Raw genomic sequence first — 17623 nt, 5'->3', positions numbered from 1 at the left:
CTGGAAAATAGATCCAGGAGAGATAATTTAAAAATAATTGGACTACCTGAAATCCATGATAAAAAACTAAGCCTAGATAGCATCTTTCAAGAAATTATCAAGGAGAACTGCCCCGATATTCTAGAGCCACAGGGCAAAATAGAAATTGAAAGAATCCACAGATGGCCTCCTTAAATAGATCCCCAAAAGAAAACTCCTAGGAATATTCTTGCCAAATTCCAGAGTTCCCGGATCAAGGAGAAAATATTGCAAGCAGCCAGAAAGAAACAATTTGAGTATTGTGGAAACACAATCAGAATAACACATGATCTAACAGCTTCTGCATTAAGGGATTGAAGGGCTTGGAATATGATATTCTGGAGGCCAATGGAGTTAGGATTAAACCCAGCCAAACTGAGTATCATGCTCTAAGGCAAAATATGGATTTTCAACAAAATAGAGGACTTTCAAGATTTCTCAGTGAAAAGACCAGAGCTGAATAGAAAATTTGACTTTCAAACACAAGAATCAAGAGAAGCTTGAGAAGGTAAACAAGAAAGAGAAATCACAAGGGACTTACTAAAGTTGAACTTTTTTTATTGGGGTAGCTTAAGGGAATATATATATATATATATATATATATATATATTATATATATATAGACAGAGGGCACAGGGTGAGTTTAATATGAAGGCATGATATCTAAAAAAATCACATTAAGTGATGAGAGTGGAATATATTGAGAGAGGGAGAAAGGGAGAAATAGAATGGGGTAAATTATTTTGCATAAAAGTGTCAAGAAAAAGCACTTCTATAGGAAGGGTAGAGGGGGCAGGTGAGGGGGAATGAGTGAATCTTGATCTCATCAGATTTGTCCTGAGGAGGAAATAACATACACACTCAATTGGGTATCTTACCCCACATTAAAGTAGGGGGAAGAAGATAAAAAAGGGGGTATGATAGAAGAGAGAGCAGATAGGGGGAGGAGGTCATAAAAAACAAACACTTTCAAAAAGGGACAGGGTCAAGAGAGAAAATTCAATAAAGGGGGATAGGTTAGGAAGGTGCAAAATATAGTTAGTCTTTCACAACATAAGTATTGTGGAAGGGTTTTACTTAATGATATGCATGTGGCCTATGTTGAATTTCTTGCCTTCTTAGGGAGGGTAGCTGGGGAGTGCAAAGGGGAGACAATTTGGAACTCAAAGTTTTAAAAACAGATGGTCAAAAAATTTTTTTTCATGCATCTAGGAAATAAGATACATAGGCAATGGGGCGTAGAAATTTATCTTGTACTACAAGAAAGTAAGGGAAACGGGGATGGGAGGGGAGTGGGGTGACAGAATGGAGTGCTGACTGGGGAATGGGGCAACCAGAATATATGCTATCTTGGAATGGGTGGGAGGGTAGAAATGGGGAGAAAATTCATAGTTTAAACTCTTGTGAAAATCAATGCTGAAAACTCAATATATTAAATAAATTTAAAAAAAGAAGAAAAAAGGACAATGGAAAAATAAACTAAAAATTATTTGGAAACTAAATAATATAATCCAAAAGAATGAGTGTGTGAAAGAACAAATCATAGAAACAATTAATAACTTCATTCAAGAGAATGGCAATAATGAGACAACATATCAAAACTTATGGGATGCAGCAAAAGCAGTTCTTAGGCAAAGTTTTATATTTCTAAATGCTGACATGAATAAAATAGAGAAAAAGGAAATCAATCAATTGGTCATGCAACTGAAAAAGCTAAAAAAAAAGAACAACTTGAAAATCTTCAAGTAAATACCAAATTAGAAATGCTAAAAACCAAAAAGAGAGATTAATAAAATTGAAATCAAGGAAACTATTGAACTAATAAACAAAACTAAGAGCTGGTTTTATGAAAAAAAAAAACAATAAAATTGGTAAACCTTTGGTCAATTTGATTAATAAAAAGAAAGAAGAAATCCAAATTGCCAGTATCAAAAATGGAAAGGGTGAATTCACCTCCAATGAGGAGGAAATTAAAACAATAATTACGAATTATTTTGCCTTATTGTACACCAATAAATGTGACAATCTTAGGGAAATGGATGAATATTTATAAAAATATAAACTGCCCAGGTTCACAGAAGAGGAAGTAAAATACCTAAATAAACCCATCTTAGGAAAAGAAATTGAGCAAGCCATCAATTAACTCCCGAGGAAAAAATTTCCAGGGCCAGCTGGTTTTACATGTGAATTTTATCAAACATTTAAAGAACAATTAATAGTCATACTTTATAGACTATTTGGGAAAATAGGTGAAGTAGTCCTACCAAATTCTTTTTATGACCCAAATATGGTACTGACACCCAAACCAGGAAGAGATAAAACAAAGAAAAAAAATATAAACCAATTTTTCTAATGAATATTGACTCAAAAATTTTAAATAAAAATCTTATCATGAGAATAATATACTTTCACCACATAGGACTTATTCCACCTATGCAATGCTGGCTCAATATTAGGAAAACTATAAGTATAATTGATCATATCAACAACAAAACCAGCAGAAACAATATGATTATCTCAATAGATGCAGAAAAAGCTTTTGGCAAAATACAATATCCATTCCTATTGAAAACACTAGAAACCATAGGAATAAATGGAGTCTTCCTTAAATTTGTAGGTTGCATCTCCCTAAAACCATCAGCAAGCATTATATGTAATGGAGATAAGCTAGATCCATGCCTAGTAAGATCAGGGGTGAAACAAGGATGTCCATTATCACCCCTATTATTCAATTTTGTACTAGAAATGTTAGCTTTAGCAATAAGAGAAGAAAAAGAAATTGAAGGAATTACAGTATGCAAAGAAGAAACTACGTTATCACTCTTTACACATGATATGATGATTTACTTAGAGAATCTTATAGAATCAAGCACAAAACTACTTGAAATAATAAAAAAACTTTAGCAAAGTCGCAGTATAAAGTAAACTCACATATATTTGGCATACCTATGTATTACTAACAAAGCCCAAGAGCAAGAGATAGAAACAGAAATTCCATTTAAAGTTACTGTAGACACCAAAAAATATTTGGGATTCTACCTGCCAAGATAAACCCAGGGCCTATATGGACATAATTGTGAAATACTTTTCACATGAATAATGTCAGATCTACATAAATGTAAAAACATCAGTTGCTCATGGTTAGGCTGAACTAATATAATAAAAATGACAATTTTACCTAAATTAATTTACTTATTCAGTGGCATAGCAATAGAACTACTAAAATTTTATTTTACAGAGCTGGATAAAATAATAACAAAATTCATCCGGAAGAACAAAAGGTCCAGAATATCAAGGGAGTTAATGAAAAGAAATGCTAGGGAAGGTGGCATAGCCATACTAGATGTTAAACTGTATTATAAAGTAGCAGTCATCAAAAGTACTTGGTACTGGCTGAGAAACAGGGTGGTGCAACAGTGGAATAGGTTGGGTACATAAAACGCAGTAGTCAATAACTATAGCAATCTACTCTTTGATAAACCCAAACTATCCAGCTTCTGGGCTAAGAATTCACTATTTCACCAAAACTGCTGGAAAAATTGGAAAATGGTAAGGCAGAAACTGGGCATAGACCAATATCTTACACTGTATACCAAAATAAAATCAAAATGGGTTAATGTTTTAAGAATAAAGGCTATGATACTATAAGCAATTTGAGAGAGCAAGGAATAGTTTACCTGTCAGATATATGGGAAAGGGAAGAATTCATGATACAACAAGAAATAGAGAGCATTACAAAATGAAAAATGGATAATTTTGATTATTTTAAATTGAGAAGTTTTCATATAAACAAAGCCAATGCAACAAAGATGAGGAAGGAATAAGAAAATTGGGAGAAAATCTGCACAACCAGTGTCTCTGATAAAAGGCCAAATCTAAAATGTACAGGGAACTGAGCCAAATTTATAGGAATACAAGTAATTCCCCAATTGAGAAATGGTCAAATGATATGAACAGGCGGTTTTCAGAGGACGAAATTAAAGATATCTATAGGCATATGAAAAAATGCTCAAAATTACTATTGATTAGAGAAATGAAAATCACAACAACTCTTAGGTACCACATCTCTCCTGTCACACTGTCTAATGTGACAAAACAGGAAAATGATAAATGCTGGATAGGATGTGGGAAAGTTGAAACACTGTTACATTGTTGGTGGAATTGTGAACAGATCCAGCCATTCTGGAGAGCAATTTGGAACTATGCCCAAAGGGCTATAAGAATGTGCATACCCTTTTACCAAGCCATACCACTTCTATGGCTGTAACCCAAAGAGATCACACAAGTGGGAAAGGGACTTGTATGTACAAAAATATTTATAGCACCTCTTTTTGTGGTAGCAAAGAATTGGAAATCAAGGGGATCCCCATCAATTGGGGAATGGCTAAACAAGTTGTGGTATATAAATGTAATAGAATACTTTTGTACTGTAAGAAATGGGGAACATATGGCCTTCAAAATAATGTTGAAAGTTCTACATGATATGATGCTCATTGAGGGGAGCAGAACCAAGAGGACATTGTACACAACCACAGACATATTGCTTCTGTCATGACTAACCTTGATAGACTTGGTTTTTCTCAGCAATACAAGGTTCAAAGACAGCTCCAAAGAACTCATGACGGAAAGAGCTATATACATCCAGAGAAGGAATTACGTAGACTGAATGCAGATTGAGGCAAACTATTTGCTCTCTCTTTTATTTTTTCTCTTCTTTTTTGATTTTGCTTTTTCTTTGTCATGATTCATTACATTGACAACAATTCTTCTTTAATAATTGACTATTGTATGCTCACTTTGGCAGCACATATACTAAAATTGAACGATACAGAGAAGATTAGCATGGCCCCTGTGCAAGGATGACACGCGAATTCGTGAAGCGTTCCATATTTTTCAAAGCATCCTTTTCAGATCATGATGCAATAAGAATCATTTTTAATAAAGAACCATGGAAAAATAAGCTAAAAACTAATTGGAAACTAAATAATTTAATTCTAAAGAATGAGTGGTCCAAAGAACAAATCAGAGAAACAATTAATAACTTCATTCAAGAGAATGACAATAATGAAACAACATACCAAAACTTATGGGATGCAGCAAAAGCAGTTCTTAGGGGAAGTTTTATATCCCTAAATGCCTACATGAATAAAACAGGGAAAGAGGAGATCAATGATCTGGGCATACAGCTGAAAAAGCTAGAAAAAGAGCAAATTGAAAACCCCCAATTAAATACCAAATTAGAAATAGTGAAAATCAAAGGAGAGATTAATAAAATTGAAACCAAGAAAACTATTGAATTAATAAATACTTGACTATTGTGTAAATAAGTTTAATGAGAAGGCATATGCAGAACATATATCATATTACATGCAGTCTTGGGGGGAAGGGGTAGGGGAGGGAAGGGAAGAAAATTTGTACCTTAAAAACTTGTAGAACTGAGTGTTGGAAACTAAAGATAGAAAAAATGAAAAATGAACTACATAATATTCAAACCCAGGTTCTCTGTCTTTAGTGGTTTTCCCACTATGCCTGTTACCCACCAATTGTCTTTGATCAGCATGAATGCCAAGTCCTTTAGTTTGTGTACCGTGAAACTTTGACCATCACTTTGACTCCTCTTTCCTGGAGGAAAAACCCAAAGAAACTATCTGGAAAGAGTCCTATTCCTTTGGTTCCTGTTGAGATATAACCAGAGCTGCACCTTTAGAATACAAGATTTTTGATTTCAGCGGCTGTTTCTCATTTGTCTTTGTGGCTAGCACAGTGACTTACATGCAGTAATTACATAAAAATGTTTGATGTAATGGATTGAATCAGACACAGCAACTAGGACTTTTGACTCCTTGCTCTGTCCCACTTATTTCTGTGGACTAGTTTGAGGAGTGAGAGGAACTATCTTTTTTATATACTGAAGGCAATGGATATCTAACTGTCAGTTCCAGTACATGTGCCATGCAGTCATTCATTCATTCTGTTCCTTGAGGTCAGAAACTATATAGACACTTTTATACATTTCTTATAATTTATTACATTGAAGTGCTCTCTGTAAACAGTCAATAAATGCTTGTTGAAGGAATCAATGAATAAATTGAACAAAAGAGTTTACCTTCACACCCTATCAAATGCTTGACTTGCTTAGAGGTGTTTTCTTCTCAGGAATTTGTGAATACTTCATTTTTCATTTTTTCAAATTTATTTAGTTATTTTTAGTTTTCAATATTCACCTCCAGAAGATTTTGAGTTCCAAATTTTCTCCCCTCCCCCCAACCAAAGACTTCCTGCATTCTGATTGCCCCTTTCCCCAATCTGCCCTGCCTTCTATCCCTCCTGCTTCTCTTATCCCTCCCCCCTTCTATTTTCCTGTATCATAAGATATATTTTTATACCCCATTGCCTGTGTATCTTATTTCCCAGTTGCATGTAAAAACAATTTTTAACCTTCATTTTTAAAACTGTTAAAGTTAGGTTCTGGGTAGGAAGGTTGTACAATGTAGAACTCCAGGCCTGGAATTAGGAAGACCTGAGTTCCTATCCAACCTTTGACGCTTACTACCCGTATGACCCTGGGCAAGTCACTTAATTCAGCTTTCTCTAGTTTCCTCATCTGTAGAATGACCTGGAAAAGGAAATAGCAAACCATTCCAGTATCTTTGCCAAGAAAACCCCAAATGGGGTCATGAAAAGTTAGATACAATTAAACAAATAAAAAGTTGGGCTCAACTATGGGGTTGAAGGAGGTACTATCCCAAACTTCAGTTATTTCATCCTGCTGTTTTCAGAGCTAGTTCTGCATGTCTTTATGTTTTTCTGGTTCTTCCAAGATGGTATGATCTAAGGAGAGATGTATGTGTTCACTGGTCTCCTGTCCTGCGAGTGACCATCAGCACTCTTCTCTGTGCTGGAATTGAGGCCAGGGCCACTGCTCCAATGTGGCCTCAAGTGCTTTCTTGCCTTATAATCCTGGAATTGTGACTTGAGCTCCTGCTGTCCTGTGGTTGAAAGCATTTAGTTTTTATTGCCTTGCTCCCAAGGCTAGGGCACCTGCTTCCCCCATAAGTGACCACAAGCACACTTCTACACCTGAAACTGTGACCAGGATCCTCACTACACAGGTGCCATAATCTCTAGTGTATTAGTGCTCCTTCTCACCCTGAGACTGTGATTCAGAACTGCTTACGGGAAATGCAACAGGGTCCTATACCCAGTGCACTCAAAGGGTCCTTTGTAATCTCTGACTAATTGTCTGACTGATGCCCCTGTGTGCTGAGAGTTCCTAAAGCCACTGTATTAGCTGATGCAGCTGCTCCCAAGGCCCACTACTGAATTGCCAGCAGAATATGCTGCATTCTGCTACAGGCCTGGCCACTGCTCAGGCACAACAGAACTTTCCTGCTGAGCTCCTAAATTGTCCTGGCATGGAGAATTGTTCTGTGACCTTTTGTTGGTTCTGCCACTCTAGAATGTGATTTGAGGCACTGTTTTAAAGATTTTTGGAGGGGAATTTGAGAGAGCTCAGGTGAATCTCTGCCTTTTGTCCACCATCTTGGCTTTACCCTCCTCAACTATTTCCTTTCATAATTAGTATTTTCCCCTGGGGTAACCATCATGTAATTTCTGATAACAATGATGTGGTTCTGAATTTGCTTCCTTTTCTACATACAAATACATGTGGCACAGTGTTCATTCAGTCCTTACTTGTGTTTATCACATTATTGGATGTATCACTGAATATCACTGGATGAATATATGTGTATATTTTACATGGAAAACTTATTAGTTCCATCATTAGAGAACTATTGGAATTAGGTCTTTCACAGGTTCTATCTGGAGATGACCCATTTTTGCTATTACTTGGTGAAGAGATATTTACCACTTTGAAGATTATTTTTGTAGGTTTTTGGCATATTTATCATGTGCTTTCTGAATGTCTGTGAATCATACTCTTTTGGCATGGAAATCTTCATCTTTCTATAATTGCCTTAGAATGACTATCTTTGTTTTTCACTAAAATTGTATGGATTTTTGTGATACTTGAAAAATCTGATATAGTCTATTTTTAAAATTCCAAAACATATATTAAGTTTGGTATTTCATAGACTTTAATTGCTTTAAATACATTTTTCCCATTTAGCTTTGACTTGGTTTTTCAACAAGTCTTCTAAGGTATTGAGTCATTGTTTTCTCCTTGATATCTTTATGCTCAGTATGTCTTGCTGGAGGACAGTGTAACTATTGCCTTCATAGATTGTATCCATATGACCTTTGGATTCAAGCTCAACCTTTCAAAAAAAATTAAATTTATTTGAATTCAAATTACATTCTTAATCCACTGTAAAAATTATGCCAGAAAGTAAGGGAGCTCTATAATGTGTTTTCATTGGAGCCAAGTAACTTCTTGTTTTCCATGCATTTTGAGTGAATTTACATTATATATTGAGATTTTACATTGAGGGAATAAGATATTTTGATTTGATTTCTTTTTTTTAAACTTGGAAACTATACTTATATTTAGGAGAGATGAAAATGATTTCAAATTAAAAAGAAACATAATCATCTCAATGTATTTCCCTGTCAAATGCTATTTTAAAATTATTTGCTTTTGATTTTATTGTATAGGAGGCATGTTTTAAATGGAGAAACATTTCCATAAAGATATCTAATACTCTTAAATTTAATTTTATATATTTTCAGTATTGAAGTCATGAGTGTAAAACTGAGTGAAAGGTTTCGCCTGATCATACTTTGCCTGTTTTAGTGGTCAACACCATCAACAACCAAGTATTTTCTATAAGATGGGTGGTGATAGTTCAGACTCATTCACATTTATCTTTCCTGTTTTGGTATTGTAATAGGAAGGAGCTCCACTCATCCTGATTTTCTACATGTCAGATTCATCATCATCATCAACAGTTTCTTGTTCCTGTTCTCCTTGTTCTTGTTATTTTTCTTGACTTCATCCTCCTTATTTTCTTTGTCAACATTGTTATTATCATTGTTGCTTGTCCTTCCTTTTCCAAGAAGACTAGTGACATCACAGGTGATATCTTGACTCATGGATGAATTGGAGTTAAGTGAGGCAGAGTTGTACAGGCTCATCACTCTTAGTCTCTCTTCCAGAGTCCTTGAACTACAGTGGCAAGACAAAAGTCAGGACAGTTGGTGATGGCCTGGGGTACAGTGGATGATCTTGTCATCTTTGATGTCTGACCAAGCTCTAAGCACTCCACAGTGCTTTCTTCAGCTGCCTTAATGGACCTTGGAACAAATTATATTCATCTGTTCATTCCACTGGAGGTTTCACTTGCTTGTGGTTGACACACCCATAAATGGGCTTGTGGCCCACCAAACACCCTTTACCTAGTTTAGCACATCTCCAAAGATTGTTTATTGGGTTGAGGCTGCTGTGCATGCTCCAGCTTTTTGGAGCCACTGGTAATTGTTGAGTGCCAGGTGGACACCAAAGGTGGATGAGCAGCCCAGAGATACCAGTCCTCCTTGAACAAACTAATCCCCTTTATGGTGGAAGGAGAATGAGAGACAAGAGGGAATTTCCTCAGGAAAAGGCTATGAAAGACACCACATTGATGAATAACCAACCCTAACCCAGTTCCAAACCCTAAATCTAAATTCTCAAAGGTATAGTCTGATATGTGAAGCTTTCAGAAGTCCTTTGCAAACCATAAATTACCATCTAAATATGAGCCTTTAAGGTTTTCAAAGCATTGTATATACTTAATCATTTGAACCTCACAACAATAAGGCAAGGCAAATACTTCAGATATTTATCTGTATAGAGAAGAAACTCAGATTCAGTACCCATGATCATACAGATAGTAAGTATCAAAAGTGGGACTCAGACCTATATGTCTCCTTATCCCAAGTCCAGCAGTCTTTACTTCTCTGCCTCTATTTATTTGGTTTGAGTCAAATAGACCTGATCTTCAGCAACTTCTGAGATAGTAAGGTTATCAAATTACAACCCCAAGGTTAAGACACTCTCCTTCTACCCAATTACTTAATGTCTTGTCCCTATGACTCAACCTCTAAAATAAGGAAAGTGGCTGAACAGTCTCACCAGATAGGCTTGCCCCAACAATGTTGACTAAAATTCAATACATGTACATCTCCTTTTGTTCTGCAGAATTGCTAGCCACATAGGAAATGCTCATCACCTATTGCTAGAAGCTTTTTCTCCTCTAGTCCTGCCACTCAGTCAGACCAAGGTGGGAGGAATTACTTTCCAGTCGGATCTTAGGACTTCTGTTAAGAAATTCCCAGTGATTGATGGTTTCCTCTTCTTTGAGAGGAGTTACCAGACTAGCATTATATCTCTCTGTTAATAATGCTACTGTAGGGAAAATAATTTTGTTTTCTCTACTTTTTGCTAATTCCCATTTTTCTTTTTCTTTCCTTATTGCTAAAGCAAGTATTTCCATCACAACCTTAGATAACAGCGGTGAATAAAGGGTATCCTTGCTGTAACCCTGATCTTTTTGTAAAAATCACTAGTTTATTTCCATTTTATATATAATTCTCCCTATTGTTCTTAGATAGTGATTACTTACAATATTAAGGAAAATTGTATCTATTAATATGTTTTGTTGTGGCTAAAAAACTGAAATGTGTGTTGTATTTTGTTAAAAGTGTTTTATTCATTGAGTGATATAACCTCAAAATTTTGTTGTTCTTGTTATTAATAGGATTTTTTATGTTTGTAGTTTTTGCTAATGTTGAACCAACCTTCATTTCTGGTATAAATCTTAGTTGGTAATAATGTATAATCTTTTTTATATGTTGCTGTATGCTTCCTTGTTGCTAACATTTTGTCTAAATTTTTATATTAATGTTAATTAAATATATTGGCCAATTCGATTCTCCATTTTTTCTGTTTTGTCTCATCCTGACTTAAGCATCATGACTATATTTATATAATAGGAGCTAATTTAGTAGGATCCCTTTTGTTTCTGTTTTAAAAAATAATTTTCATACTATTAGAATTAATTTTTCTTTTAATGTTTCATGGAATTCAATTGCAAATCCACCTAGTTCTGGAGTTTTTTTTCTGAGTGTTCATTTACGGCTCACTCAATTTCTTTTACTGGTAAAGGATTGCATAAATTCTCTATTATTTCATTGATCTGAACATTTTACCTTTTAAAATTATTTATACAGTTCATTTAAATTTTCAGTTTTAAAGACAGAACTAATAATTTCCTTTTGTTTTGAGTTCTTTCTCATTTTTGATTCTAGTAATTGAGTTTTCTTCTTTCTTTTTAAAATAAATTTAATTGGAGAAAATGCTATCCACATCCAGAGAAAGAACTATGGAGTCTGAATGGAGATTGAAGTACACTTTTCTCTTTTTTGTCTTTCTTATGGTTTTTGCCTCTTGTTTAGATTCTTCTTTTACAATATGACTAATGTGAAAATATGTTTAATATCATTATACAAGTATAGCCTATATTAGATTGCACTATGTCTTGGGGAGGAAGAAAGGAAGGGAGGGGGAAAATTTAGAACTCAAAAATACTATAAAAGTGAATGTTTAGAACTAAAATTTAATTAATTGATTAATTAAAAGAAAGATACATAGTCCTGTAAATTTACATTAAGACCATTGGAAAACTGGGATTCACTGTGCTCTAAAAATATAAGGCCAGTGATTAATCAATTAATTGAAGAAAGCAAAAGAAGTCATTTTGATATTTAAAGACAAAATTAAAAAAATTGATAATATAACAGTATAAATAAAGCAAAGACATTTTTTGAGAATATGAAGAAAATTGGTAAATCAGTAATTTGGTTCTTGTAAGAAAGACTCTTCAGAAATGAGAAGAGAAAATACAACAAATGAAGAAGAAAGTAAGTTTCTTTCCTAAAAGAATTATTAAATTCTTTTATTAAATTCTTTTATACATGGGTAGATGCCAACAATACTGAAGATATTAATGAAATGGGAAACATTAAAAAAATTAATAAAATAAGGAATAAATAGCTGAAACAATAAAATATAAGAAAGAGAAATTGAAAACTCCATAAAACATTTTCCATGGTAACTTCTAATCCAGAATCAGGTTGACTTAACAATGAATTCTAGCAAACATTTAAATATCTGATAATTCTCATGGTACCAAAAAAGTATTTTCAAAAGTGAAAATGCCAATTTATCAAATCCTTTCTATAAAAAATATGTACTTAGTGTACAAATAAGGAGAGTATAAAGCAGAAAAAAATGAACCGAAGACAAATGTAGATTATCAATAATGATACAAATAGTAAATGAAGTCCTGGAAGCTGTATAATTATATCCCAAAAAGTATTCACAATGACTAAGTGGCATTTATACCAAGTGTGCAAAAATATTTTATTAGAAAAACAATGAACATATAAATCATAATAACAAAAAAATTCTAAACATGTTAGATCAATAGGGATTGAAAAAAATTGACAGTGGTCAGCATTCATGCTGAAAACTTTTAAAAAGAGGAACATAAGGACTTTTCTTCACTATATTCTTCAGAAATAGTATGAAAAACCAAGTGTTAACCATTATTTAGAGCCAAGCTTTCTCACTGAGACCAAGAGAAAAGCAAGAATGCCTGTTACCATTATTAATACTTTCCAAAGTTCTCGGAATACATATAGCTATATGATAATAAACAAAAAAAAAACAAATTGAGGAAATGAGAACTGGAAAAATTGTAAACAAGACATTTGTAGATGATAAGTTCTTTTACTAAGTAAATCCAAAATAATTGCCAAAAAATTAATTGAGACAAATAACTTGAAATGGAATAGCATGATAAATGAAGTCCACAAAATTAGTTCTCTACATATGAATAACAATAGGAAAATAGATTGAAAGAGAAATGATGTTAAGGTAGTACAAAATGCATCAATTATTTGAGATTTCACTTACTAATTCACTGCTGGGGTTTATTTAAATACAAAAATAATTTCCTAGAAATAAAGAAGAATTAAATTACCAGAGAGTCATTCAATATTCAAGTGTTGTCTATGATAAACTAATAAAGACAGTAGTAGTAAAAAAGTTAATGTATAAATTTTAAATAATTAACTGTAATTTTAATACAAATAGGACACAAAATAATTAGATAAAATAATGGCATATTTCACATGATGAAAAGAAATAAAAAACCAAAAATTATTATTGAAACAGAGAGAAACGAAATAAATAAAAAACCCATAATAATAGAGACCAAGTGGCACTTTCAGACTTAATATGTGCATATCATATTTTTACAGAAAATATTCTTTTGAGTCTGAAGATCTATATTTGAATTATTGCATTACGATTTTTGTAATCATGGACAATTCATGAACTTTCTGGTCCTCAGTTTCCATATATGTAAAGTGAGAGAAACAAATTATTTAGACTCTAATAAAATTTACAATTAAAAAACTTAAATAAGATATTTTTTTTCCTTCAAAATCTCTTCATTGGGAATAGAGCCAGGATGGTGGAGTAAAAGGAGTAAAAGCTCTTTATTTAGTGAGGTTTTTTCTTTCTTTTTTGATACTCATTTTTGATAATCTCTCATTTGATTTTTTTAGGATTTTTATTTCAGTCTTTAATTAAACAAATGGTTTTAATAGATATTTTCTAGGGACCATGATAGAGTGCATAGTGGAAGAGGATGTATCGCAATATGTGGATTATTGCCATGCTGCTCTTACCAAAAAGCAAAATTGACTGATATCTGGTATTTTAACTCCTTCCTTCATTTATGCATTCCTGTATTCAAAAATCAAAGCAAAAGTTAGCCTGAAGAAATTTACAATTTGTTAGGTTTGAGTGTAGATAGACCCACATATATGTATAGAAGTAGATAAACCTATATGTTTGCATGGGTTTGTGTGTGTGTGTGTGTGTGTGTGTGTGTGTGTAGTTAACATAAGCTCTCATGTATCCAAATGGTGTGCCAGGGTAGAGGATCTAACTTCTTTAAAGCCTCAATGATCCTGGCTTTAGGATTACACATGGTGAGGAGAATATTTTCCTCTGCACACCAATAGGATAACTCAGTCTGACTATCATCATTCTATGTTGACGGGAGGATATACATGCATTTTCTTGAGATCTCAGTTTGGGGCTGTAAGCCTTTGAGCTCATACTTTCCTTTTATTCTCTGAATCATGTAGAAAAGGCCTAGAGATGATGGCTGCATAAAATGTTGTTCAAAAGAGAAATTCTCAGGACAAAGGCTAGAAGAAAATGGGGAAGTCCCATGTGTGAATGTAAAGGCTGAGTAGAAGATTAAATCCCTTAGGAGAAAAAAAAGTAAGTTCTGTGGTACGGTGTGTAAATATTATAATTATTGCTTTCTGAAGGGTCTGAAGGGAGAGGACCTGCTGGATCCTCTCTGTGTTTCCAATGTAGTCCACCAGAATATCATTTTCAGAATAAAACCTTCAGTTTCCTATTGCCTGTTGATTGTGGTGACACCTCTAGGCACTACTCCCTCCCCTAATTTTGGAGTAATCCCCAGATGAAGTCACAGTCATAACCTGTGATCTTTATAGCATAACTCATCTCTCTATGAAGTCCAGAGGCTGAGGATTATGCTCTGATTGCTTCAGTGCAAAAGGGAGCAGAGGAGGGAGAATCTCTGATCACCCTTATCAAAATTATTTCTCTTTCAGAACCCAGGGGCTCAAACCCAGTAAAGACCACCACTGAAGTGTCCAGGCAGGAGAAGGGTGAGTGTGTAAGACATTCATTTTTGATTTTTCTTTTTATTTTGTCCTCTCTGCTTTGCCAACCAGGAGATTTGAGGATTCTATAAAATATCATGTCCCCAAGCTTCATCACTAACTCATATATAGATCTTTTGGTATCGTATAGGTAAGAATGGGGAAGAGAACATGCAAAGACAATGGGGACCTTGGTAATGTTAGTCCCTCACCTCTAGAGGACTCTATAGTATGAAAAAGGGACTCTGGATCCACTTTACAGGCACCTGGGTGGTGCAATGGATAGAACTCTGGGCTTTAAATTAGAAAGATCTGAGTTCAAATTCAGCTTCAGGAATTAAAAAGCTATGTGACCTTGGGCAGTGTCACTTATCTCTGTTTTGCCTCAATTTCCTCAACTATAAACTGGGTATAGGAATAAAACCTACTTCCCAAGGTTGTTATGAGGAACAAGCAATATAATATGTTTAAGGAATTTAAGGCAGTGTTTGACACGTAATAATTGTGATAGTGCTTGCATTTATTATTTTTATTACTAATAATGTTATTGGCAATATTGTTAATAATTAATACAATGCTAATAATAATACTTTTACCATAGGCATTTGTAAAACTCTTTGAAGTGCTACTTTGCACCACTGAAATGGGGAAAAGTATTTAATGTTTTTTCCTAAGTTGTCCATCATATGGGATATTGTGGGGGATGGGGGAAACTTTTGTCATTTTCCTGGTTTCCATTTGCTTTGAATTCTGAGGAACATCAACTGTTATTCTGCAGGGAAACTCAGGAGCAGTATTCTACAATCATCCAGCTTCTGGAGACATCTACTCAGCCCAACCAAAATTCCTGGATATCTTGGGGAAGATAAGAACAGAACCTGCATGGCATGGTGATGATGTTTTCCAGACACTTCTAGAAGTGCTTCTTTTTCATAACTGGGGAAGAGGGTTTGTTGAACTTATTTTGCTTCTAGTATAACTTTTTCCTTCTCCTCATAGATCCCTCAGGAGGAGAATGTCTTTGGAAAATGCCTCTTCAGTGACTGAATTCATTCTTGCAGGGTTGACAAATCAACCAGAGCTCCAGCTACCTCTATTCCTCCTGTTTATTGAGACCTATGTGATCAGTATAATGGGAAACCTGGGATTGATCATTTTAATCTGGGTGAATTCTCAGCTTCACACTCCTATGTATTATTTCCTCTTCAACTTATCTTTCATCGATCTCTGCTACTCCTCTGTCTTTACTCCCAAAATGTTGATGAATTTTGTCCTAGCAAAAAACATCATCTCTTATTCAGCATGTATGGCTCAGCTCTATTTTTTCTGTTTTTTTGTTATTTCTGAAATCTATGTGTTGACAATAATGGCTTATGATCGTTATGTTGCCATCTGTAATCCATTGCTGTATAATGTTACTATGTCCAATCAGGTGTGTTCATGGCTATTGGGTGGGGCATATGTAATGGGGTTTGCTGGTGCCATGGCCCACACTGGATGTATGCTGAGACTGTCCTTCTGTGATGCCAACATCATAAACCACTACATGTGTGACATTCTTCCCCTCCTCCAGCTCTCTTGCACCAGCACCTATGTCAATGAGCTGGTGTTTTTCATTGTTGTGGGCATTAACATCATAGTTCCTAGTGTCACCATCTTCACCTCTTATGCTCTCATCCTGTCCAGCATCCTGAACATCAGTTCCACTGAAGGCAGGTCCAAAGCCTTCAGCACCTGCAGCTCCCACATAATTGTTGTTTCTCTTTTCTTTGGGTCAGCTTCATTTACGTATCTCCAGCCATCTTTTTCAGTATCTGTGGACAAGGGCAAAGTAGCTTCAGTCTTTTACACAAATGTGGGGCCCATGCTAAACCCCATAATTTATAGTCTGAGGAATAAAGATGTTCAGACTGCCTTGAGGAAAACATTGAAAAGAGGAATATTTTCCAGAATAGGAGCAGGATTTTCATAATGTGAGTTGAACTCAAGGGCCTAAGTTCCTTTTCTTTCCTTGGTTAGTTAAAATTATCAGGTGAAGGAATCTTTACCCTGCATTGGTAATTAAGGTGGGACTTTTCTTTTCACTGTTTTCCCTTTTGGAGCACTGAAATAATCAAGTGCCTTTGTTTCTTTGATTAAACCTGGAGTCTTTGATGACCTGCTTAAGAAACAAGAAAGGCTAGTTCACATAGGTTTGAGTCACATGGTTGTGATGCCTGAAGAAGCAACACATAGTTTTGAGTTGCATGATTGTGACACCTTTTTACCCTGAACAGAGTATATAAACTCTGAGGTTAGCGTTTTGTTTGGAGCTCTCACTCACTGGAAGAGTGTTGATGTTGACACTCTGGGTAGCCGCTGGAGCCCCCCCAACTTTGGAAAAACTCAGATGTTGATGATTCTCTGGTAACTATGTGTTGTGATTTGGTCTGTTTATATTGTCTCTATTTGTAATTTCTGTTTGTATTTGCTCTGAAGTTCATGGTGCTAGCTTTTCCCCAGAACTAAGGGAATGATATACGTATATTTAAATAAAGTAAGTTTGTTAACCCCTTAAGGTTGCTTTCCTTAGAAAAGCAGATCAAAGAACCTGTGCTAGTGCCTCTTTTGTGTGCTGATGTTATTGGCCTTACACCCGCATAGCAGCTGCTAGCCACATTGTTGTTACATATCTAAATTCTTTTCTCCTCATTTTGTATTGCCCAATATTCTACCACCATGACTTAATTCTTTTGGTTTAAAGAAGCAGTGGAAAGTGCTGAATTTACAGTAAGCTGATCAGGGTATAAATCCTGGATGTTTTCTCTCTGTGACCTTCATCAGGTCCTTTAACCTCTGTGGGCTTCACATGTTTCATTTGTAAATGTGGAAGTGTTTGAACTATATGGCT

At 34.8% G+C, this 17623-nt stretch overlaps 1 protein-coding gene and 1 non-coding gene across 2 annotated transcripts; both read left to right on the top strand.

Moving 5' to 3' along the window:
• Positions 1–4806: 4806 nt before the first annotated feature.
• On the top strand, positions 4807–4912 carry LOC118840635. The gene has a single exon (XR_005009804.1). It is a non-coding gene; the product is annotated as a U6 spliceosomal RNA (small nuclear RNA).
• Positions 4913–10113: 5201 nt separating this feature from the next.
• Positions 10114–16705, top strand: LOC118836821 (olfactory receptor 8B3-like). Its single transcript, XM_036743976.1, has 2 exons — positions 10114–10136; positions 15742–16705. Exons 1-2 carry the CDS (start codon positions 10114–10116, stop codon positions 16703–16705), a joined length of 987 nt encoding a protein of 328 aa, XP_036599871.1.
• Positions 16706–17623: the final 918 nt, after the last annotated feature.

The sequence above is a fragment of the Trichosurus vulpecula genome, chromosome 2 (genome assembly GCF_011100635.1).
Source record: "Trichosurus vulpecula isolate mTriVul1 chromosome 2, mTriVul1.pri, whole genome shotgun sequence".
In the NCBI taxonomy this organism is placed as follows: domain Eukaryota; kingdom Metazoa; phylum Chordata; class Mammalia; order Diprotodontia; family Phalangeridae; genus Trichosurus; species Trichosurus vulpecula.
This window is presented reverse-complemented; position numbering and strand designations above follow the sequence as displayed.